The 25,975-nt window shown below is 41.5% G+C and overlaps 1 protein-coding gene across 3 annotated transcripts; it reads left to right on the top strand.

The window, feature by feature from the left end:
* The first annotated feature begins 7,293 nt into the window (after window positions 1–7,293).
* PRKAB2 (protein kinase AMP-activated non-catalytic subunit beta 2) lies at window positions 7,294–25,727 on the top strand. Of its 3 annotated transcripts, none has more exons than XM_058715994.1 (8): window positions 7,294–7,388; window positions 7,769–7,949; window positions 11,789–11,955; window positions 12,796–12,889; window positions 13,122–13,242; window positions 17,982–18,115; window positions 19,013–19,081; window positions 21,160–25,727. In XM_058715994.1, the coding sequence occupies exons 2-8, from the start codon at window positions 7,794–7,796 to the stop codon at window positions 21,235–21,237; spliced, it is 819 nt and encodes a 272-aa protein (XP_058571977.1). In that variant the 5' UTR covers window positions 7,294–7,388; window positions 7,769–7,793; the 3' UTR covers window positions 21,238–25,727. The 3 variants fall into 3 exon arrangements, with proteins under 3 accessions (XP_058571977.1, XP_058571979.1, XP_058571978.1); XM_058715996.1 differs by lacking the exon at window positions 7,294–7,388 and adding an exon at window positions 7,397–7,497; XM_058715995.1 differs by lacking the exon at window positions 7,294–7,388 and adding an exon at window positions 19,981–20,017 and having other exon boundaries at window positions 7,632–7,949.
* The last annotated feature ends 248 nt before the right edge of the window (window positions 25,728–25,975 follow it).

The raw sequence follows: 25,975 nt of genomic DNA on the forward strand, positions 1-25,975 counted from the left end.
AAGTGATTGAGGAGCTTAAGGATGCTTAACATTTTGAAATGTCTTTCAGTACCTTGACACTTTAAAAAAATTTTTTTTAACACTTATTTTTGAGAGACAGTGTGAGACAGAGCATGAGCAGGGGAGGGGCCATTTCTCCCAAGAGTCCTGATTCCTCTTATTCAAGAATTATATTAGAACCGAAAAACTAGGTGCTAGGTGTGCTCATTGCTACTGGGATGTTTTTTCTAGGCCCTTCAGAGGCCAGAACTTGGAAATACATGTGCATATACTAACACATGAATACACACATATTCATAATTATTTCTGTATTTGTCCATCTGTATCTATTAGTAAGGTAAATGTGAATTCATATTGATGTCTTCAAATCTAACCCAGGATTTAGAGATGGACATGCACAGTCCTCTCGTACAGATGAGAAAATTTATAACTAGAAAGATAAAGATACTTATCCTAAGTCAAACAGTTCACAGTTAGCAGTCTCTTTGTACCAAATCAGTACTCATGTGGTGATACTATATACATGTGTGTATGTGTGTGTCTGTATATATATATATATGCTTATTAATTAAGATGCTAATCGAAATACTAATTCTTCAAATAATCTAAGTTTATACTTTTGGAAAAGGAAATTCTCAGGAAGTGTTTAGTCATAAGTATCACTATAGACATTTATGTGCCTTTAAGTGCCAGGTTTGGGGTCATACCTAGCTGGAGTCATGGTCACTCCCTTGAAGATGTCAAGGTTGTGAGCAACTGAAGAGCAGGGGCACTTAGTACTAGGCCCTTGTCAAGTTCTAAAAAATGAATGAGGTACACATATCATTTTTGGAAATACTGGCTAAATATTTAACCTGAGCCTTGTTTATAAAATGAGATATAACTATTCATTCAACTTACCCTCATGGGGCAGTTTTGAGATCACATGATATAATTCATATGCAAATTCTTTGGAATCTGAAAGAAAGAATTATGACAATATGGTGAGGAAAATTCTGGACCCTTTAATTTCGTTCCTCTTCCTTTGGGTGGACAGAATGTAAGAACATCACCACCATTTCCGGGCAGAATAAAATTATTTTAAAATAAAAAATAAGAAACCACAAAAGACCCCAAATAGGCAAAGGAATCTTGAGAAAGGTGAACAGAACTGGAGGTATATTCCTGATTCAAACTACTATAATCAAAATAGTATGGTACATATTGGTCTTGATGATATTTTTTGGACTGGACATCAACAGCAAAGGTAATAAAAGCAAAAATAAACAAGAGGAACTACATCAAACTAAAAAGTTTCTGCACAGCAAAGGAAGCCATCAACAATACAAAAGGTCACCTTTGGAGTAGGAGAAAATATTTATCTGATATTGAATGATATATCTAATCTATCTGATAAGGGATTAATATCCAAAATATATAAGGAATTCAGACAATTTAACAGCAAGAAAACAATCCAACTAAAATATATGCAAAGGTCCTTAGGGTTCTGGTCACCAATTCCAACGTTGGCATACCAACAAACAATTCTCAGGACATGTGGGAAATCAAATAGCTATGTCCTGGTAAAGGAGATTATAGGGAACGTGTTACACTGCTTTCTGGCCATCTGAGAGGAGGGTTGAGGGGCTGATCCTTCCAACTCATGGTATGGTTTAATCAGACGGGCAGGTGCCCAGCGTGATCCTAATGGGAGAACACATGCCTATCCCCTTCCCCAAGTTATCAGTTCATAAAGTCCTTTCCATGAATTATCACCTTGTATGTCTTTGAGTAAAACCTTGGCTAGTATAGTAGAACCGGGAGGTGGTACAAAAGCCACTTGGCAGCTGTGTGCACTTTAGAATATCAAGTGGGTTGCACAACACAGGCAATTCATAATCAAGATTTAGGTATTCTGATAGGAGTGGAAATGCTCCAGGCCATTATATCACACCCAAGCCGATTATAGGTTATTCCAACAGTGCTCTACTATTGCAATTGCTGCCTGGTCCTGAATCCCTGACATAAAAACAAAAACAGGTTTCTTTGCCACCATATGGCAGGGAGCCACTGAGCCTTAGGTTGATTTCGTGAATAGGTTACAACAGTATTTCCAGGCACATAGATAATGAAGAAACTGCGCAAGTTTTATTGCAGCAATTGGCCTATGAAAATGCTAATGCGGACTGGCAGGCCGCTCTCTCTGGCATACGTACTCAAGCCAAAGGTATCCCTGAATTCATTAGGGCGTGCCAAAATGTGGGAACTGAGACACATAGCACACAAATTCTTGCAGCTATTATGAGGCCGTCTCCAGCCTCTCATGCCTGCTTTAAATGTGGAAAACCAGGGCACATGCAAAAGGACGGTCACCAACGAACAGGGGACAAACCAGTAAGTTACCCAATAAAGATAGTCCCAGATGTAGAAAAGGAAAACACTGGGCAAATAAATCAACGCCAATCTAAATTTGATAAGGAAGGAGGATCCCTCTTGGGAAACGAGGAAAAGGGCATCAGCTCCCATGCCCCCAGTCCCAAGTGGAGCAAAACCATACAGAACCCTGTTCCTCAGGTTTTCTTTTAAATTTTTTTTTAATGTTTATTATTTTTGAGAGAGACAGAGACAGAATGCAAGTGGGTTAGGGGCAGAGAGAGAGGGAGACACAGAATCCGAAGCAGGCTCCAGGCTTTGAGCTGTCAGCACAGAGCCTGACACGGGGCTCAAACTCACAAGCTGTGAGATCATGACCTGAGCTGAAGTCGGTCGCCTAACCAGCTGAGCCACACAGGCGCCCCTCAGGTTTTCTTAAACCAGGTCAAGGTTGGGTTACAGACTTGCAGGCAGCCACCACTGGAGATTAAGCTATTGATAAAATTTCCTTTCTCTGGTAATTTACTAAAACATTTGTAAACTTATGAAGACTCATGTCCTGCATGACTGTGATCTGTATCAGTTAACCGTTTGTTTTCTTTCCTTTGTTCTTGGGCAGCCAGGAGTGCCTGAGGAATGTCACACATGTCCTACCACAGGGGGAGGGAGGTGGGCAGGTGGGGTTGTGGGTGTTAGCTCGTGCTTTGCCCTCAGATTGCTTTTGGCTCCCTCATCAATATGATCCAGCAATCCCACTTCTGGGTATATATGCAAAGGAAATGAAACCAGGATCTCAAATAGGTACCTGCACTCCCGTATTTGTTGCAGCATTATTTACAATTGCCAAGATATGGAAGCAACCTAAGTGTCCACGGATGAAGGGATTAAAAAAATGTGTTATATAAAGTGGAAAATTATTCAGCCATGAGAAAAAAGAAAATCTTGCCATTTACATCACGGATAGACCTTAAGGGCATTATGCTAAGTGAAATGTCAGAGAAAGGAAATAAGTCAAACAGAGAAAGACGAATACCACACGATCTCACTTCTACACAGAATCTAAAAAAACAAAAACAAAAACAAAAAAGTCAAACTCAGGGAAACAGGGATAGAATAGTAGCTGCCAGGGACTAATTGGTGGAAAAAAGGGTGAGATGTTGCTATAAGGGTATAAACTTTTAGTTATGAGTAAGAATATCTAATGCACAGCATGGTGTCTATAGTAAATAATAACTATTAGGAAATTTGCTAAAATTGTAAATCCTAAGAAGTATCACCACATACACACAAAGTTAACTGTGGATCAATGGGTGTGTTAATTAACTTGATTGTGATAACCATTCCACGGTGTTTATATATACCGTCATTATGTTGCACACTTTAAATATATATAATTTTGTCAATTATACCTCAATAAAGCTGGAAAAATTTTTTAAATAAAACCAATGGTATTTGTTTTTAAAAATAATTGGTTTTCACAATGATTGAGTATTCTCTTATGTGTGTAAACTTGTATCTTTCCTCTTGCTGAAGCCAATTTTTAAAATAGTATTAAATTTTTGTTTTTGGGGGCACCTGGGTGGCTCAGTCGGTTAAGCATCCAACTTCGGCTCAGGTCATGATCTTAAGGTTTTTGAGCTGGAGCCCCACATCAGGCTGTATCAGCAGGGAGCCAGCTTCGGATCCTCTGTTGTCCTTTCTCTCTGCCCCTTCCCAGCTTGCTCTCTCTCTCTCTCCAAAATAAACACTTAAAAACTTTTTTATTTTTTATTGAGGTATAATTTTCATACCATAACACTCACCCTTTTAAGTGTACCATACTGTGCTTTGGCAGATGCACACAACCACTACAATCAGTATTTAGAACTGTTCTCTATCCCCTAAAATTCCTTTGTGTTCCTTTGTACTCAACCCTTTCTCCCATCTTCAACTCCTAGAAGGCAGGGTTCTGTTTCTGATCCTCTGCTTTTTCCAGAATGTCATGTAAATGGAGTCTGGCTTCTTTCACACCCCATAACACATGTGCAATTCATCCATGTGTGCATGGAGTTTAATCCTTTTTATTGCTGAGTAGTTTAACATTTATAGTTCTGCCACATTTTGTTTATTGATTCACCAGGTGAAGGACATTTGTGTTGTTTCCATTTGGGGATAAATAGAATAAAGCAACATATATTTGTACAAATAAACATTTGTATACAGGCTTTTGTGTGAACTTATTTTTATTTCACCTGGATAAATACTTAGGAGTGAGATTACTAAACTACATGTTAAGTGAATGTTTAACTTTATAAAAACTATCAATCAGGATGTTGGGGCGCCTGGGTGGCTCAGTCGGTTAAGCGCCAGACTTTGGCTCAGGTCATGATCTCACGGTTTGTGGGTTCGAGCCCCACGTCAGGCTCTGTGCTGACAGCTCAGAGCCTGGAGCCTGCTTCAGATTCCGTGTCTCCCTCTCTCTGCCCCTCCCCTGCTTGTGCTCTATCTCTCTCTCAAAAAAAAAATAAACATTAAAAAAAAATTTTAAACATCAGGCTGTTTTTTGAAATGGAAATCACCAAGATGACATGTCCTACCCCTCCCTGATCACAAATGGGAGGGGAGATGGGGATGTAAACCTCCAGATGCTCCATCTAACCTGCCATCAAGTTCTGTAAAATCAGTACACTCTTCTCCCATTCCCAAGTCCTCACCTCTCAGAGGAAGGACACCTTTAGCAGTGCACATAAAAGTTTACCGTGCTATGAGGTGTCCCAGGCTGTTATTTTCCTCTGTTTATCAGGCAGAATGGCTGATCTGAAGAGATCAGTGGCAATGACGTCTGAGACACAGTAACATCCAGCAAACCCCCACCAACTACTTTGCCTATTACCTCCTTTTCCTTCCCTCTGTAAAGAAAGAGAGAACATCGGGACACCAACAATAAAACTAAATGGAGAAATTATACTCGTATTGGTTAAGAGATCTTGTTTCTTTACCTAGTCATTCATGAGTCTATGAAAACAAACTTGGGACTAGAAAGAAGCAGTTAATCCTTCCTATGGTGTCAATTACTTCCATCCTGTGTCTAAATATGCAATATGCAGAGTTGACTTACTATTGCCTGATTTATAAATGCTACTAGAGCAGAACAGTGTCATGGACTAATTCCCCAAAGGAGAAAACCCCAAAATCACTTCTATTTAGTTTTACAAGTTTATTTCTTAATAAGTTGCACTTGTCCAGTATAACACTTGGTTTCCTTCTCCTATGCTGATTTGACTGTTGTAAAGTAATACACACCAGGGACATATGATTTGGCATAGAGAAACCACCCTGGGGTTAGAGAGCTGAATAGTGCACAAGGTTGAATGTATTACTCCTTCAAGGGCCTTGCTTCACATCCCATGGAAAGAATAAAATGAACTGGGAAGGAGGGAAATGGTAGGGACCAAAGAGGAGACAGCCAGGAAGTCAAGATTTTGGAGGGATGACCAAAAGGCTGCCGTAAAAATGTACCTTTTTTTCTGCAAATTGTCTTTGGTTAAAAGCCAGAGAATAACTGAGTTCATTAGAGGCAGAGGAAAGAAAAAAGGAAGAGAAGTGTATTTGTTGAACTTAAGTGGATGGGTTTTCAATTTAAAATAAACTTTTCAACAAACAGAGCTACTCATTCAGAAAGGGTGGTCTTGGGGCACCTGGGTGGCTCAGCCCATTAAGCCTCTAACCTCAGCTCTGGTCATGATCTTGCAGTTTGTGAGTTCCAGTCCCCAGTCCCGCTCTGTGCTGACAGCTCAGAGCCTGGAGCCTGCTTCCGATTCTGTGTCTCCCTCCCTTGCTGCCCCTCCCCCCCAAATAAATAAACATTAAAAATTTCAAAAAGAAAATAAAGGGTGGCTTTGTACAACTTGGATTCCCCATCACTGGTTGTTTAAGTGGTATTATCTTGTTAGAAATGTAGTAAACAGTATTCATGTATCCCTCATTGGGTAAATGTGTATTAAAAGCTTACTCTGTACAAGGCGCATGCAGAATATGAAGAGGAATCATCCAGATTTGCTCTCTGCCAGCTGTCAAAGCAGTGCTTTTTACACTCCAGTATGTATACACATTCCCCTGAGGATCTTGTTAAAAGGCAGATTCTGATTGTGTAGTTAAGGCCTCAGATTCTACACCTGTAACAAGTGCCCAGGTGATGCCAATGTTGCTGGCTGGGTTAACACATACTGAGTGATAAGGGTTTCTCGTAGGGAATTAGGCATGCACATAATTATACAAGGTAAGATTAGTAAATACCATAGAAGTTCCATTAATTATCAGTAAAAACCTAGATCTGTCCCAATCCTAGAACTATCTTTGTCCTTTTCTGCCTTCTGTCTTCCTTGTTTTTGTTGTTGCTCTTTCTCAAATTTTATTTCTTCCGGGGTTGCTCATTGTATATGCTGTCTCTTAGCTTAGAATAGCTTTCTCCGCCTCTTCAGACTAACGTTTCACTAATTTGTCAAGGTTTATCTCCTAATCACCCGTTATTCCCTGGGCCCCAGTCGAGGCTGACTGCTCCCCACATCAGTTAGTTTGAACCTCAAGCGATTGCCGCTACTTCCTTCTGACTCCAGTAGGAAGTCTGGTTTTTAATTCCCCATCGGAACCCACCTCTTCGGGCCTATCCTAAAAACCCTGCCCAGAAAACGTTTTGGCGAACCTGAAGCCGTGTCAGGCGGCCGGGAACACAGCAGCGCCGCTTCTCCGGGTACAGGACACCCGAGCCCAGCGAGGCGGTTCTAAGTGTCACCTGGAGACCACGCCCATAAAGAAAGGCCAGGGGGCTGACCGCGACAATGAATCCTGGTCCAGGGCCCCCGAGCGGACATCCTAGCCCCGGCGCGAGGCTAACTGCGGAGCTGGCGCCCCCGCCTGGCGCAGGAGGCTGCCCACCACCGAGGCGCTGGCGGCTAGAGAGGCCGGCGAGCTCCCGGTGCCGTCGCCGCGCGGCCGCAGGGAACGCGCGGGGCGGGCCTCGCGCCACTGGCCTTGTAGCCATTTTAGGAGGAAATCAGGTTCGCTAGCCCGGGGCGCGGCTTCAATTTCAATAACTTTATTGGTGGCCTTATCCGCAGAACAACCATCGCAGTGGTGGCTAGGGGAGGAGGGAGAGCATCGCGGGAGGTGATTGGGGTGGGGGCGCGCCTGGGCAGTGCGCGCGGGGATGCGGGGAGTTCCCCAAAGTGGGTTTCCTGAGCAGCAGGCATCCAGAGGGTTTGGAGTGGGGGGGGGGGTTCCGGGCGCCCCTGGAGGCTGGGGGAGGAGGGGTCCCCGGGCTCGGCTTCCCTGGGGCGGGGATTCCCTTGCCCGAATCCCCAGGCGCAGGGGCGGAGCCAGGGGCGCCCCTGACGCGGCCGCCGGGGTGTTCCTAGTCCGGTGTTGTTCCCCACGGCAGGTGGCCCTGGACTCGAGCTGCAGCCATGGGAAACACCACCAGCGACCGGGTGGCTGGGGAGCGCCACGGCGCCAAGGCTGCACGCTCCGAGGGTGCCGGCGGCCATGCGCCGGGTAAGGAGCACAAAATCATGGTGGGGAGTACCGACGATCCCAGCGTCTTCAGCCTGCCGGACTCCAAGGTGAGCGTTCCCCACGCCCCCAGCGGGCGCTGCCGCAGCGGGCTGGGTGTCAGCGCTCCTCCTCTCTTGGTTCTTTCTTAGCACGCTGACCTAGCTTACGGTTTTCTGAATTAAAGGGATTTTTCGGGCACGGAGATGTTGGATGGTAACTACTCCTGCGGTGCTGCCTCAAAATAGAATAGAGGCGGAGTTTTTGTTTTTCGACTAATCTGTTGGCCATGATTACGATGGGGACTGTAGACACCCCACCCCCAATATCTGGTTTTCCTAACAGGCAGGTGCCCTCTTCTAGAGTATTGATGAATTTATAGGTTGTAAGTTGCCTGAGTTGCTGACCATAGGCAGCAGTTTCTCAAATTTGACCTGAGGTGGGTAAGTGACTTTATTTTTCCTGACAACTTATATGTATCAGTATCATTTTGCCCTTCTAAGAACTCAGCACTTCTTTTTTTTATTTATTTAAATTCAAGTTAGTTAACATACAGTGTAGTATTGGCTTTAAGAACTCAGCATTTCTGATCCTCTTGCCCTTTGCATGGCTGTGAGCCATGCAACCACTTGCTTATTTGATACAATCTCCTAATCTTGGGGATCAATAAAGGACCTTCTTTGGTTGACTGCTCAGTGTTCATCTCATACTTTATAGTTGTGGTAGTTCAGGTGGTGTTTCTTTCATGCCCAGCTGCTCCTCAAGTGGGAGAGCAGATGATTCCAGGATTTCTCCACTTCCTGTTAGTAGTTCATAACGATACCATCGCTGAAAACAGACAGCCCACAGCTGTCCCCGGGACCTTGAACTCAAATCCAAGGACTTTGAGAAAAGTGGCAACTTGTGTTCACCAGTAGAGATAGATGGAGCTGACAGCAATGTGATTACCAACCGAATGTTCCTAGTCACATTGAGAGCTGTCAGCATGATAAACAATAATTCCTCCGGACAGTCTGAGTGGGGTGAAGTAGAAAAATGGAGGGATTGAGGAGATTGGGGTGTGTTTGATTTTTTTTTTTTTTGTCTTTATCACTACAAACCTTTCACCAAACTGGAGTTTTACAGAGTAAAGAATGACTTGCCCAGTCGGTGGCACGTGAAATTTGGATTCTGTTTATTTTCTTGAATCCCAATTGAGAACATAACCACAGAAAAAGAAGTCAAGTTGATTAAAAGGACCACTTCTTGGTGTTTCTTCTCCATTCCTTTCTTCATTTTCCCACTCCAGGACTTCTTCCTCAAAATATGAGCTGTCTACCCAGTCACTTGAATTTACTTCTTCAAAGCTTTTTCAAGGTGGTCCATCTGGTAATTTAACCCTTTTCCTACATCGATGACTCAGGATTTAAGTACAGTGAGTGTGTCTGTCAAACTGTGACTGCAGTAACCGGTGTCCTGATTAAAAGCCAGGTTCCTCCATCTGAAATGGAACCTTTTTGGGGTCATTCTTTCCCTTTACCTCAGTCTTGCCATTTGTGAATAAGAAAATCGGTTCAGATAATTCCTCAGGTCTCTTCTACATCTAAAATTGTATAGTTCTCAAGCTAGTCTCTTTACTTCTTCCTTCAGTGTTTCACTTAAACATTTTCAAACTATAATTCTCATTGTTTTGCCTCTTTTCCTGATGATCTTGCTGACTATTTAACTTGGAGTAAATGGTCTTTCCGCTAGTCAGCTGCACTAAGGCCTGCCTCAGAAATGTCATGTCATATGTGGGAGGGCTTTCTTCCAAAGCTAGGCATATTAATAGTTTGTAGCTTTCAAACTCTAAACTGAAAATACTAAATCATGAAGGTAACTCATAGGAACAGTGGCAGTGGGGCCTGCATTCCTTCAAATGCCAGTAGTCTCGGTGGACCAGTTCAGTAGTTCTCAATCCTATTTGCACATTAGAATCACTTGAGATTTGTTTAAACACTATATGGGAAATTGGAAACATTTTCCACATTTCAAAGTAGGGAGAACAGTGTAATGAACTCCTATATACCCATCACCCAGTTTAAATCATGATCAAATTGTGAACAAATTTATATCATCTATACCCCAATCCACTCTCCCCCCCTCCAGTTATTTTGAAGCAAATTCCAGACATCCTAGCAAGTATTATTTTGTCTGTAAATATTTTAGGATGTATCTCTAAAGATGAGGTTTTTTTCTTTATTTTAACTTAATCACAGTATTGTTATTATTCTCTGTGAGCCTTTTTAAAAATAGATTCCTAGGCCCTGTATCTAAATCAGAATCTGAGAGTTACTCTTAGGCATGTGTAAAAACTTCTGTGATTTTAATGCAGCCAGTTAGGCAAGAGTGCATTGCTTTCAGAATATGGAGATCAAGGTTTTCACTTAAGTCACTTATGTAATATGAAAGTCCCTTCAATTCTGTTTCTCAATTTACTTCAGTTTATGCTGCTACTGGTGTCTCATAGTGTAGTTTCGAGGAATATTGAGAGACAATATGTAAGGTAGACTACCTTAGCCATTTTGAAAGTAAAGCCCAAATGAATAAGTTAATCCTTTTTTTTAACCCACATTATTTTATTTGCTAAATGTTTTGACTTGATACAGTACAGTCCTGTTTACCTATTTAACAAAGTCATTTAAGCCGGTCTAAAGTGGGGATCAGCAAACTTTTTCTGCAAGGGACCAGACAGTAAATATTTTAGACTTTGTGGCCATATAGGTTTTGTCACAACATTCAATACTGCTACTACAGCGTGAAAGCAGCTGTAGATAATATATAAATGAATGTGTGTGGCTATTTTCCAATAAAAGTTTATTTATAAAAGCATCTGGCTCACTGGCCATAATCTGCCAACTCTTGTTCTAAAGGATGGTAATGAAAAGAAACTAAGTAAGGAGACATTTGTTTTTAGAATCCTACAGACCTCATTTGATATTAGAACCACTTTTGTTAAAGGAAGCTGGGTTACTTTAACCAGTTGGGTTACTTCTTGAGAGTCCAGAATTTTCATCCCTACTCCTGAAATAATTAGTATAAACTTGGCAGAAGTGAGCAAGTCAAGATTTCATAACACTTCCCAAAATTTAAGAAACCAATGATGATGATTTTTTATATTTTTAGTGGCCTTTTGTAACCTGTTTGCTAAAATGAAGTTTGTGAATTATTTATGAATTTCAGTATTTCTAACTTCCATTACAACTGATCATTGAAAACTGTTCCTATTTACATGTGAAAAATACATGGCTAACTTTATTGCTTTTTATAGAAGCATACTTTTTTTTCATATTTTTTCTCTTAAGAGGTACTCAGAAGCATGTCATAATTGCCTGCCTGTGAGTTAATCTGCTAACAGCCAGTAAGCTTCCCCCCCATCTTTTTTTTTTTTTTTTAATGTTTATTTATTTTTGAGAGAGAGAGAGAGCGCATGAACGGGGGAGAGACAGAGAGGGAGACACAGAATTGGAAGTAGGCTCCAGGCTCTGAGCTGTCAGCACAGAGCCAGATGTGGGGCTCGAACTCACGAATCATGAGATCATGAGCTGAGCTGGAGCCGGATGCTTAACTGACTGAGCCACGCAGGTGCCCCAATCCCCCTTTCTTTTTTTTTTTTTTAAAGGGAGATCCTAAGGCTCTGAAAGAGTGGGTGATGTATGCAGCCTGTAAAGTTAGGCTGTGATTTAGGCAACCCTTGAGCATAAGCCATTTGACTATTTTGGTCCTCGATGAGTTCTTTGTCTATAGTTTATTCAAAATGTGATTTAGTTGCCAATTTCAAGGCTTACTGATCCTTAGTAGAAACCTAGCACCCCTCTGTAAGCTAGGGGCGAAAGTGACCTTTTAAGAATTCCTGGGTCACAATTTAGGGATGACCTAATCCTTCTTACAGCTCCCTGGGGACAAAGAATTTGTATCATGGCAACAAGATTTGGAGGACTCCGTAAAGCATACACAGCAGGCCCGGCCCACTGTTATCCGCTGGTCTGAAGGAGGCAAGGAGGTCTTCATCTCTGGGTCCTTCAACAATTGGAGCACCAAGATTCCACTGATTAAGAGGTGAAGACAAGTGTCTTGGTTGAGTCTACATGAGTCTACAAAGGAAACCAGAGACCTGATTTCCTTTCTCAGGAGAGAGACCTGGCTGTACTGCTCCTCTCCACCTGCTAGGGACTCTCTCTAGAACATTTTCTGTGACCAATGACTACATTTGTGACATTTTTTTTTTTAAGCCTTGTAGTGAGTCAGAAATGTTTTACCCATTAGAATATCACTGCCTCAGAGGAACTTAGCGTAACAGCTTTGTGGGTACATTCTTTAGGACTGTTAACACAAATCCTATCTATGCTTGTGGGAAGTCATTTGTAACTGGCTGAGTCCACTTGTTCTGACTTCTGCATCAAAACAAAGTACAACATGACATCTAGTTACTAATGTGAGTTGTTGCTTGCAGAGCAGTAATGAATTATTTGGTAATCAGAATGGCCCTTTACATGTAGATCATTTTTCAGAAAATGCTCACCAAAATGTGGAAAGGGTACCTGAGGCATTTCTGTATCCTGAGGCTACCTGGTATCTTCTTTATACTTGTGAGGGGTCTGTTCCTACTGAAGCATATTAGTTGTGCTAAGGCAAACCATTTTGGGGATTAACATCTCTATCATTCTTTTCCAGATATTAGTTAAGAACTAAAGTTATTGGGAGGGGCTGGTAAATAAGTCTTCAAGGTAATACAGAAAAGGAGACTGGGTCTATAAATTATTTTCTATTCCGGGGGACAATTGCTTAGGAATGTGGGAGGCCATTGGTATGATGTTGTGAAAGTCTCATGGTTTTTACATTAACATTCTGTCTTCTAATAGGAACTTGGCCTGCTTAACTTTCTGTTTTCTTCTGTAGCCATAATGACTTTGTTGCCATCTTAGACCTCCCTGAGGGAGAGCACCAGTACAAGTTTTTTGTGGATGGACAATGGGTTCATGACCCGTCAGAGGTAAGGCCTTGATTTCCAAGGGTAACCATTAACTTAACTGTGTCCTTTTGGCTATTATTCCCCTTGGTGTCAAATGTCATTGCTGTCAGGATTGATGGGGCCCTACACTGGAGGATTTCTCTCTTGATTAAAGATGGAAGTGCTGAGTATGATCATTTTTAAAATAGGAGAATTAGATGGAAGAGATGAATTTGAAACCGGGTTTATGAATTGTTTCCATCCATTGTTTCAGCCTGTGGTTACCAGTCAGCTTGGCACGATTAACAATTTGATCCATGTCAAGAAATCTGACTTTGAGGTGTTTGATGCTTTAAAGCTAGATTCAATGGAAAGCTCAGAGACATCTTGTCGAGGTAAGTTCGTAGTATTTGCTCTTTCTTGATGTGTTCTTCTTATAACGCATGTTCCCTCCCAAGGGTAGTTTTCATTCTTTTGCTTTAATGTTTATTTATTTTGAGAGAGAGAGAGAGAGAGAGAATGAATGGGGGAGGGGGAGAGAGAGAGTGAGAGTTCCAAGCAGGCTTTTTGCTGTCAGTGCAGAGCCCGATGTGGGGCTTGATCCATGAACTGTGAGATCATGACCCGAGCCAAAAAGCAAAAATCAGATGTTCAACAAGCTGAGCCACCTAAGCACCCCTTGTTTGTTTTTTCCTTTTCTCCTTAGGAATCTTCTTTTTTTTTTTTTTTTTTATCCTCAGGAATCTTCTGAATCATATATATGTTTTATATATATATAATTTGTATAAATTTTTGGGCAACCCTTGAGCATAAGCCATTTGTCCATTTTGGTCCTAGATGAGTATATGTGTGTGTATGCGTAAATATATATGTATATATACATGTATACGTAAATATATATACATATATATACGTAAATATATGTTTATGTATTTATATAAATATAATTTATATATTTTTATACGTAATATATGTTTACGTTTATATTACGTATATATATTACGTTTATATATTTATATACGTAAATATATATGTATATATGTATATATATTTACATATACATGTATATATGTGTGTGTATACATATGTATATATACAAATACACATGTATATATGTATATATATGCATACACACAACATATATATGAATCGTATATATGTTTTATATATGTATATATGTAAAATTTGTTAATATATATATTTTTGTCTATATACGTGTTTGTCCTGTAAACATTTAGGTCTCCTCTGAGACAAGAAAAACCTCAGTCTAGTGAATTTCATTTCAAATTTTTTTTTTTAATGTTTAATGTTAGTTTATTTTTTGAGAGAGAGAGAGAGAGCGTGCGCGTGCATGAGCAGGGAAGGGGCAAAGAGAGAAGACCCCTAATCTGAAGCAGGCTCCAGGCTCTGAGCCCAATGCAGGGCTCAAATTCACAAGGCGTGAGATCATGACCTGAGCCAAAGTTGGATACTTACTGACTGAGCCACCCAGGCGCCCTCATTTCAAATTTTTTAATGAGGATCTACAGCAAGACATTTGTTTTACATTGTAACCCAATTCTCTCCCTCCCTCCCTCTCTCTCCCCCCCTTTCTCTCTCTCTCTCTCTCTCTCCCCCCCTTTCTCTCTCTCTTCCCCTCCTTCTCTCTCTCCCCCTCCTTCTCTCTCTCTCCCCCTCCTTCTCTCTCTCTCTCCCCCTCCTTCTCTCTCTCTCCCTCCCTCCCTCCTCTCTCTCTCCCTCCCTCCTCCTCTCTCTCCCTCCCTCCCTCCCTCCTCTCTCTCCCTCCCTCCCTCCTTCTCTCTCTCTCCCTCCCTCCTTCTCTCTCTCTCCCTCCCTCCTTCTCTCTCTCTCCCTCCCTCCTTCTCTCTCTCTCCCTCCCTCCCTCCTTCTCTCTCTCTCCCTCCCTCCTTCTCTCTGTCTCTTGCTCACTCACTCGCACATACACATACACATACACACCTGTAACACAAGTCTCATAGCAGAATGTGTGCCTTTGTTACATGCAATGTACTCTATTTTCTGTTTTATCCTTTCTTTCATAGGCCTATAGTTTAAAAAGCTATTTCTAGGGACATATGGGTAGCTAAGTGCATGGCTAAGTTAAGCGTCTGACTCTTGATTTTGGCTCAGGTCATGATTTCATGATCATGAGATCGAGCCCCTCACTGGGACCCACACTGAGCATGGAGCCCGTTTCAGATTCCCTCTCCCTCTCCCTCTGCTTTTCCCTCGCTCACAGACTTTCACATGGGCTTTGAAAAAAATCAATAGTAGGGGCGCCTGGGTGGCTCAGTAAGTTGAGCGTCCGACTTCAGCTCAGGTCATGATCTCACAGTTCGTGAGTTCGAGCCCCGCGTCGGGCTCTATGCTGACAGCTCAGGTCCTAGAGCCTGCTTCAGATTCTGTGCCTCCCTCTCTCTGCTCTTCCCCTGCTCATACTCTGTCTCTCTCTCAAAATAAAGATTAAAAAAAAATTTTTTTTCATAAAAAAATAAATAGTGAAATAAAAGCCTATTTCTAGTAATATTTCAAGTTTTCATTGACCCTTTGGCAGTATCACCCAGCTGAGGCTAGTTGTGTCTGGTTTGCCTTGTTTAGATGCATTAGCTTAATCCTGCTGGTTTGATAGCTTAGCTGGCAGTTTTATAGGGCCTTCCAAGTATGGCAGTCTTCAGGCGGGGGTGAAGGGAGGGAGGGTTACAAAAACCCCACAGTTCTTTTGTGTGTATGTTAACTGCATTATAAGTTTTGGGTTAAAAAAAAAAAAATTCCTTAGGGGCACCTGGGTGGCTATGTCGGTTGGGCATCTGACTTCGGCTCAGTTCATGATCTCACACTCTGAGTTTGAGCCCCACGTCAGGGTCTGAGCTGACAGCTCAGAGCCTGGAGCCTGCTTCAGATTCTGTGTCTCCCTCTCTCTCTGCCCCTCCCCCACTCATGCTCTCTCTCTCTCTCTCTCTCTCTCTCTCACTCTCTCCTTCAAAAATAAACAAACATTTAAAAAATAAATTCCTTGGTAGAGGAAAAGACCTGTATCTTTTTGTTTCTCCTAATACTACTTTTTCCATGGATTTCATCACATTGACTATAGCATCAGAAGAGTGATGTGCTCAGCACACTCACGGTTACCATTTTATTACATTACAACAAAGGCTGTACCGGTCTAAAGAACGGTGCACTGTGTTCCCAGTGAGTGCAGTTTTCCCTTGTGAGTTCAGAGCCTGCCCCTGCTACTCACTGGCTTTGAATTCATGGACAGGTCCTTCAACCTTTTTCCGTAAGTGCAGTATATTAGAATATCAGGGCACAAGGGTGGCTTATGTAGCTTCTAAGAGACCAATCAATGGTATCATAATTGTCTATGAAAATCATACAAATATTGTTTTTATTATATAATCTCAGAACATAAAGTTGGACATTCTTCTTGACTGGTTAGGCAGTGACCAACAGAGTTTAGTAATACTGAATTAAATGATGAGACTGCTTGCAGCCCTCCACTTTTGCATTAGAGGATTCTGGCAAAGCAGCCAGTGAACATATACCCATTATTATACAGAAAGAGGACCGGCATACTTTTGATATTCTCTCTTCCTCCTTTAACCCAGTTTCCAGTTTCCTGATCTCCTTTGTGCCTGTATGGATTTGCCTACTCTGGACCTTTCATATAAATGGGATCGCACAATACGTGGTCTTTGATGTTTGGCTTCTTTCACTTAGCAGGTTTTCAGGGTTCATCCATGTTTTAATGTGTATCAGAACTTTTTTTTTTTTTTTTTAAGTTTATTTTTGAGAGAGAGAGAATGGGAGAAGGAGAGGGAGGGAATCCCAAGCAGGCAGGGCTTGAACTCTCGAATCCTGAGATCATGACCTGAACCAAAATCAAGAGTTCGATGCTTAACCAGCTGAGCTGCCCAGGCGCTCCAATACTTCACTCCTTTTTGTGACAATAAAATTCCATTGTATAGATATATCATTCTGTTTACCTGTTAGCTGATGGACATTTGGATCATTTCCACTTTTTGTCAATTATAAACAATGCTGTTCTGGACATTGTGCTCAAGTTTTTGTGTGAACATGTTTTCATTTCCTAAGAGTGTAATTGCTGGGCCATCGGATAACTTTACATTTAACTTTTGAAGGAATTGGCCACCTGTTCTCCAAAGCTACTGTACTATTCCCTCCGGCAACAGGATGGTACAAAGGTTCCAATTTCTCCACATCCTCACCAATAATTATTTAAAAAAATTTTTTTTTTAATGTTTATTTAGTTTTGAGAGTGAGAGAGAAAGAGAGCACAAGCTGGGGAGGGGCAGAGAAAGACACACACACAGGATCCAAGGCAGGCTCCAGGCTCCAGGCTCCAGGCTCCGAGCTGTCAGCACAGAGCCCAGTGCAGGGCTTGAACTCACGAACCGTGAGATCATGACCTGAGCCGAAGTTAACAGACTGAGCCACCCAGGCGCCCCACCAACAATTATTATTGTGTCTTTTTTATTATAGCCATCTTAATGAGTGTTAAGTGGTATCTAATTCTGCTTTTGGTTTACATTTCCCTAACAACTACTTCAGTGTTAGTAATCTTGTCCTCACTGTTGCAATCATTGTAGCATCAGCAATCTTAAGAGTGTATATCCTTGTTGTCTGTTGCTTGGGTGTTTAAAAAAAAAAAAAAAAAAAGAAAAGAAAAGAAATCTTAATTTTTTTCACATTGTTTGACAGTTCACAAACAATCTGTTTCTCATTTGAAACATCTGTTATCTCATTTGATTGCTATAAAGACATTGTGAAATAGGGTAGAGATACATTACTTTCATTTTATGAATGAAGAAACTGACTGTAGTAGGAGGATTTGTCCCAGGTCATACAACTGACAAATAGAGTAGCTTTTCTCTGAACCTACAACTTTGACTCCTCATCCCCTCTTCTGTCCTCCCCATCATGTTGCCATGTTGAGGAATTTCATGTTCAGGATGACTCAGACTCTTTGCCTTACAGTTGTAGAGCCAGCAGCTTATAAGTTTATGATCTATGATTGCTACCATATTTAATATTAGCTGCCATGTATTGACAGTTTTTTTCACGCACTTTTACTAGTTCTGCAATTTTCCCTTATATTTGGGTAAATATCTTCCAGACCTTTCCAGCTCTCCCCCAGGGCCTTATGGTCAAGAAATGTACGTGTTTCGATCCGAGGAGAGATTCAAATCCCCACCCATCCTACCTCCTCACCTTCTTCAAGTTATTCTTAACAAGGACACTAATATATCTGTGAGTATCCTGAAAGGATTGCTGGGGCATCTGGGGGTTACTAGAACCATCTGATCCAAAGTTAGTAATCATAGAGGTCAGGATTATTACAAAGCTGTGTTGAGAATATAAATCATGTGTATATCAATAGCATTACAGATCCTTTTTTCCAGGGCTGAGTTGTTACTTTTCCAGCTATTGATATCAAAATTCATAGTTACCTTCTGATCGTAATAAATTAGACCCAGAACCATAGATTGTTAGAAGTTCCAGAAACTGGGACTTCTGTTCCAACAGAAGATAAGGCATATTTATCATTTGGGAGTATACAAAAGGAGTATAAGGGGTTTGGGTTTGTGTTTTTTCCCCGTATACTTGATATCTCTAGTCAGTTCACTTGATTCCCACTAAGGTTTTTGTCTCCTAACACAAATCTTCTGTACGTGTTGTGGGCAAGATTTTTGTTTTCACTCTTATTAAGGGAGATAAATAGATGCTAAGGCTTAGGGTTTGCCCTGGACTCAGAATTTTCCTAATTCTCTGTAATGAGAACAAATGATTGATATATAGTATCATTTAAAAGAAATATACATTCTAGTTTAGAGTTTCTCAACAGTTTTTTTTTTTAATTTTTTTCATGTTTATTTATTTTTGAGAGAGAAAGCATGAGCAGGGAAGGGGCAGAGAGAGGGGGAGACACAGAATCCAAAGCAGACCCCAGGCTCTGAGTGGTCAGCACGGAGCCCGACATGAGGCCAGAACTCACGAACCGTGAGATCATGACCTGAGCCAAAGTCAGACGCTAAACCGACTGAGCCACCCAGCCGCCCCTCAGAAGTTTCCAAAGAGCTCTGAGGAAGAATAAACTGGTTTAAAACTGTGCATTTAATCCCATTTAGTGATTTTTTTCTTTCTTAGTGTGACCCAGCCTTGCTTCCCGAGCCCAACCATGTTATGCTGAACCATCTCTATGCATTATCCATTAAGGTGAGTAGTGGGCCTGGCTCTTCCCCAAAATGAGAGGGAAGGGTTAACACATGTTCTCCAGTGGTAATTTGCCCTGCTACCTCACTGAAGCTAAAGCAGGCCGTAATGGTCAAATTGTAGGAGAAGTTTCTTAACTAGTAGGTGGATTTTTTTGTTTGGTTTATTTTAAATCTTAGTCCCTATCCTACGTTCTGGCTAGCTGAATTGCCCTGTGACTTAAAGAACTTTTTTCCTTCCTGGTTTCTTTTTGGATAGCTATAACCTTTGTACCACCTACTTAATTAAATTAGAGTTCATAGCACTAGGATTTCATTGCAGACAAAGCAAGTTTATCTTACCAGTTTGGAGAATCCTCAAATATGACTAAGGCTTTTGCTTTCTAAAGGTGGATAGGAGCTGCTGTCAGGTGCTTCAGTCACATATACCCACTGATTGCATCTCTCCTCTACACTAGGTAAAGGGGAAATGTGACCAGATTTGCTCTGTCACCTCCAACTCTTAGCGTTCTCCTTAGTTTTTCTGCTGCCTCGGAGTCTGGGTTGAAAATTATCCATTCAGTCCCATCACATCTTTGTGGTTTGGCTACTGGAGTAAAGTTTTAGGTAGCTCTGTAGTTACCAAACTAGGCTCATTGTCAGAATTACCTGGGGAAGTTTGTAAAAATACAGATTCAAAGCCTGCATCCCCAAAGATTCTGAATAAGTATGTCTAGGATAGAGCCCCGGTAATTGTTTTTTAAGCTGCTTTTATTTCTTAGATGTGCAGCCAGATTAAGGAAATCACTGATACAGCTGTCTTTAACAGATTATGTGATACTTTTCAAATATATATATATTATTGAATTTAAATTTTATAATAACCTTGTGAGGTAAGTATTATTTTTAACCCCTGTTTTATAGATAAAGAAACTAAGGCTCAGAGAAGGTCATATTGCCAGTAAGTACCGGCGAGAGGACTGAGGTCCTCCTGTCCTCATTCCATGTTCTTTTCTAGTGGTCACTGCACCAGGTCTTTCCAAGTAGGTCTTTCTGTCACCTGCTCCTCATTTTTACCAGACCCTTCCTGGAGCGGAGTTTTGGTTTATTTTATTTTATTTTTTTAGCCTGCCTCGCTTCTGTCATATTTAGGCTGTGATCAGCACACTCTGGTCACAGAATGTTAATCTGAGAAGTATTCATTGTAGATACTACAGCATACGGGAAAATAGGAAGATGCACTGGGATTAGACTGAATTTTGCCTCCTGTAACTGCTGTTTGGCTCTCAATTGATGCTCACAGGCCTGCCCTCTCCTCCTGTGGCATGCCCTGAGGCTGCACACAGCCGGGGAAAGAGTACCTCTTACTCTTCATATTGATTCTGACTCAGGTCAGTGTCTTGATTACTGTAGTTCTGCTTGGCCTTGACCCATTCATTCTCGGTTCTGTCAGATTGTTTAGGCTGTTTGGAGCCACTGGATTGAATATCTTTCCAAAGAAGATTTTGGGGTCCACTTTGTTCAGAGAGAGGGATTCCTGAGTTTTCCTCTTGATTAGAATGAACTTTTTAAGTTCATTCCTGGTATTAAATGGAAATTAGACCTGCTTTGGGGCTTGGAAAGGTCAGGGTGGGGGATCACTGCCCTTTCTTCTCAGTGCATTTTAGACTTTCTTCTAAAACTGAATGTCAAAATATTTTTTCTTTTTTCTTTTTCCATGCAAGTTTTAATTAAGCCCAATATTCAAATCTGAGGTAGGGAAAGGAGTGAGGTAGGAGACTAATATTTCTTCGGCACCTATTATGTGTCAGGTACCGTGCTAGATATTCTCATATAATCATCAGTGCCACCTTAATGGTAGGTGTTATCCTTTGTAATAATGAGGGAAAAGGCTTAGAGGCATCAAGTAGATTACTCAAGGCCACAAACAGAGTTACAGGAGGAGTCGGGATTGGAACTTAAGTTGAACGGACTCCAAAACCAACCTATTTCTATAATTTCCAACTATCTCTGTTAAAAGTGAGTGACTGAAACACTGATGGCTGGGAAGAGCCGCCTGTTGCCTAAACTAATGAATTAGCTGCATGTTTCTTTCTCTTGCAGGACAGTGTGATGGTCCTTAGCGCAACCCATCGCTACAAGAAGAAGTATGTCACTACTCTGCTGTACAAGCCCATCTGAAGGGATCCCTTCCTGCCTCCGGGATTCAAGAGAAGCATCTCCCTTGCCTTTCTGGACTGGACCAGTCTTCACCGGAGACTGGAAGGCTAACTTGCTTTGAGGCTGATGTGTGTGTTTCAGAGCCTTTGAGTAGGATGCTCTGCTTTTGCATCTGATTGCAGATGAGAGCTTTATGAGTTCATGGAATTTATTTTAAGAAAAAAAAATTATATATATATACATATACATATATGAGAGGAAGGTTAATGGAAGCCTCCTAGCTAGATGTGTTCTCTCTGCCTATGGGGACTCCCCAAGACCTGTTTGGGGGAGCCGCAGGAAGGACCGTTACAGGAAGCTTGTTTCCTAAAATGAATGAAGAGCCAACTCTCAGGATCCTTGTTGGGTAGAGATTCTGTCACTGCTACCTTGGCTCTCCAAAGAATGGGCTTGTGCCAGACTTCTGCCCTACTTCCAGCTGCCTCCTTGGCAGGGGCAGCTTTCCTTGCATGGGTTCTCTGTATCCTAGAGTGTGTGGCACAGTCTGTGCTTTTTATGATAACCAGATGCCCCACAGGAACCCTTTTTCTTCTCATTTCACATTCTTGCTTTGATAACCTCCTTCCGATCCTATACCTGACCCTTCCCTAACAACAAAACTCACTGGCAGGTGACCCCTTTCAAAGGCTACGTAAGACCTGACCCACCTCAGAGACTAGGGCTGCCAGAAAGTCTCCTTTTTTAGCCCAGCACAGGCCCAGGCCACTTTGTTACCACTTGTTTTAACTTCTACTAAAGAAAATAGGTCTCAGTGTTGTAAGGAAGGCAGAACGCGGAAGGTCTACTTTCTTGTGTTAGTTTAGTGCCATGGCTTAGGCTGTCTTGGCACGTTCCCATCAGTTTTCCCACCTGGCCTGGCCCTGCTTCCGTATTTTCTTTCACAGAGCAGATACCTTTGAAGATCGGAGTGGAACCAGAGAATGCTTTAATGTCTTTCATCCTTGGGAGATTTTTTTATGTGCCTACATTTTTCTTTAATTAAAAAATGCCTTTTCATTGTTCTTAAGAGACTACATAGGAGAATTTTAGGCCCTTGATAAATGGTTCCCAAGATTTTCTTCAACAAGAAAGTAGTAGTCTACTCCTCTACAGTCTTACATTAATGTGACCAACCCCATGCACATCATTGCACTAAACACTGTTCTAGATACAGATTCAGGTTCACTGGGTGCACCTAAAAATTTCTTTTAACTTCAAGATCCATTACGCCAAGAAGCAGGAAAGTAGCCCTGGTGTTCTAACCGTGAATAGTATTGCTTCCCTGTACCAAGTGCTAATGGAAAATCACTTTGTCTTTCTCTTTTTTAAAAGTGTTTGATGATGAAGTGAGGTCAGTGACTTTCATTTGTGGAATGAAAAGTAGCTATTCATTCCACTCTTGAAATGTTGCTCAAAGATAAAACTTTTTTTCCCCAAATATCTGTGGCTCTTCCATTACAGATAAATGCAAGTTAAACATTCAGCTCTGAAGGAGGCCAAACTTGTTGCTTGAGAGACACCTTCACTGTTAAGATGTGTCCAGCCGCACTGAAAGGGCACCCATAGGTGCCCTTAGGTCAGTTTAGCTACCTCCTGTCTTTCCTATTCAAAGCTGATGACACAGTTGTCTTCGGGTTATGTAGACCTGTTAGATCCTGGGAGGGAGGCAGTAGGGCATTGAGTGGTGGTTTTGCTGGGAATGTAAATTGTTAAGTGCTTTGGTGGTTACTTGCCGAGAGTAAATACCGCTTTAGCCACTCAAGGCTGCCTTCTGCAGCAAAAGGCTTGTGTGGGAAACCTTTTATGGTCCCAACCACTTGTTGAGTGGTGTGTCATTTAAAAAATCCAGGCCAAATCCTATTATTACCAGCTCTCAGGATCTACATTGTCTTCAGTTATAGTACTGTTTTCTCCAATACCCATTAAATAAGTGGGCCACATAGGAGGATTCAAAATCCTGGTTGTTAAATGGAGGATTTTGTTACACTCCTTTTTCTTGTCAACAGTATTGAATTGTGATTGCCTATGTGTTTGTGTATTAAAATTTTTACTCTACACAGGTGTATCAGTAGAGTGGGGCAGGAAAAGAGATCCCTTTAATTTTTCAAGCCAGAGGCTTCTGACTCCAGTGACGCTAGGTTTTGGTGCTGGTGGCCTTGAGATCTTCCCGATCTGGAAATGTAGAGTGTCAGTTTCCCAAGTTCTGAGGTAATCTCTTGGCCAAATGTGACATGAGAGCCCACCAGCTGGTATGGAAGAGGACAGGCAAGGAGAGCTGGGCGATGCCCCCTTCAGCACTGTCCCTTCTCTGCACTGCTCATACACCTCTGGCTCTGAGAAGCCTGTCACACACAGTCTGTCTCCAAGAAACTTCTAGAAGGTAGAGAGGAAAGGAGGAAGGTAGCCCAGAGTGCACCACACTCATTCTTTTATGTTGGTTAAAGGGATAGTTTATTTTCTGCAAGAGAGAGCTTGGCAGATTTTGAAAATGAATAAAGGCAAAAAAACCCCACATTTTTAGCTTTTTTTTTTTTTTTCTTTTTAACCTATAGGAGTTTCACAGAGTCAAAGTTAGATGAGTTAGAAAATCACTCTTTTAGGAGGGCTCACCCTTTAAGAACTGCATAGTGGTTTGGGGGTTGTGAGGAAAAGGAAGAGTGACTGAGCTAAGGAGGATACTAGGAAACTAAAGGCTTCCATAACTCAGAACTAAAAGTAGCCTTTTTGTTGTTAATTACATGAGACCTGACATACTGGAATCCTTGGATCTCACTGAACAGAACCTACTATATAAAACATCCCTTCGTCTCTTGTTCTGTTCTCTACCCTTTTTTCTGAATTCTGCTTTACCTTCAAGCTGACTTTTACCAGAGTCTCAGGTCAAACATTACCTAAAACAAATGTTAGTCCTCTTGCTGGTATGGTCATGGTTATTAGCTTGCATTAAGCTTAGAAATGAATGGGATTTGGTCACTGCAAGTAACACCCCCTAGGGGCATACCTGGCCTCTACAGTGTTGGCTTTTTTAAAAACAATGCTTACGTGGTAGAGAAACCCTGTAAAAGAAGAATCCAAGAGAAGATTCTGAGAGGATTGTACAAACCTCGGCCTCCAATTATTTCTTGTCTCTTGTAGACCTAATAGATCTGAAAAAAGCCTTTTCAAAGTGTCAATACTACATGCATGCTGCTAAAATGAAGTTTGGAAAGAAGTATTACCTCTAGGCTGGGCTTATATTAATCTGAGTATAAATGAAGGAGACATAATAATGATAGAATCCCCTGCTTCTAATTGGGGAAATAGGGCTTTTAAAATTTTGACCTCAACTAAAAATGATATGCAATAGTCTATGTTGTATGTGTTTGAAAAATATTCTATCTCAGAGATTTCTAAGTCCTCACGTTCTAGTGATTTGGGGCACAGGCCTACGAGCAGATACACAATTTGTTCACACATTATTCTGACTCATCCTTAAAACCAAGGCCTTGCTGTCTTCTACCAGGGACTGCTGGCTCGCTCCAGCTACGCATGGGATAGAGCACCTGGGAGGGGTGGGGTTAGGGTCTTTCACAACTCCGGATCTAGGCATTTGTCTCTCCCTAGGTGCCCATCACAGCAGAAGGTAGAAGGCCTATCATTTCTTCAGTGAACCCAAACTTTTGGAGTAAAAGGGCCAAATTTATTTTTTAAATTATAAGAAGGAAGGGAGGGAGGAAAAGAGGGAAAGAAAGAGAAACCTTAAGAGTCTATTACTTATGAAATCCAATTCTTAGCAGTGGAATCCCTCTAGGATTCAAATGTGGGCTTTGTCTTGATTTACTTTTCTTGATTGTGCTTTGAAGTGATTAAATTTCATTAAAAATTAATGTATTAGTTCCATCCTTATTTGGAGTTCAATTAATTGGGTGTAGCACAGTGCTTTTGCAGTAAGATTGCTGTGAAATACCAAACGCTCTGTGGATTTTGTAGTCAGGTTAAATGGTCAAGGGGTATCTACCTACCGTAAGTATTATGTATTTGATCATCTTTTCTGTTCCCACCTACAGAAAACTTACCTTACCTAGCTTGTGGTTTTAGAACAGCCAAAGCTCACTGATGTCCATTGGTCCTAATCTCCACACTGGGCCCATATGTGAGACTTGTTTGAATTTTGGTAAATGGGAGGATGCTGGTTGTTATTTCACTGAAGCATTTTGAATGAGTGCAGCTCTGTCATAAAGGGGGAATAAGACTATAATTTGGAAGGGAATTAAATAGCAAGTCCTCCTTTAAATGGTGCTTTTTGTAACCTTTAGTGCCGAGGTACAGAGCTGTATTCCACAAAGGAATGGCATATGAAAATGGATTTTAAAGCTTTTCTCCAAATGTAATTTGTCATTGGACTTTGACATGTCTGAAAATTATGTGATGTAACAGAAATGTGACATTTTTTCCCATAAAACTGTTGAATAAAAAATATTACACAGCAATAATATTTGAGTTTTTCGCTGGTCACTGATTATCTTATCAAAATCTGCCTAGGGGCGCCTGGGTGGCTCAGTCTGTTAAGCATCCGACTTCAGCTCAAGTCACGATCTCGCGGTCCGTGAGTTCGAGCCCCGCGTCGGGCTCTGGGCTGATGGCTCAGAGCCTGGAGCCTGCTTCCGGTTCTGTGTCTCTCTCTCTGCCCCTCCCCCGTTCATGCTCTGTCTCTCTCTGTCTCAAAAATAAATAAACATTA

Source organism: Neofelis nebulosa, chromosome 2 (genome assembly GCF_028018385.1).
Source record: "Neofelis nebulosa isolate mNeoNeb1 chromosome 2, mNeoNeb1.pri, whole genome shotgun sequence".
NCBI lineage: Eukaryota > Metazoa > Chordata > Mammalia > Carnivora > Felidae > Neofelis > Neofelis nebulosa.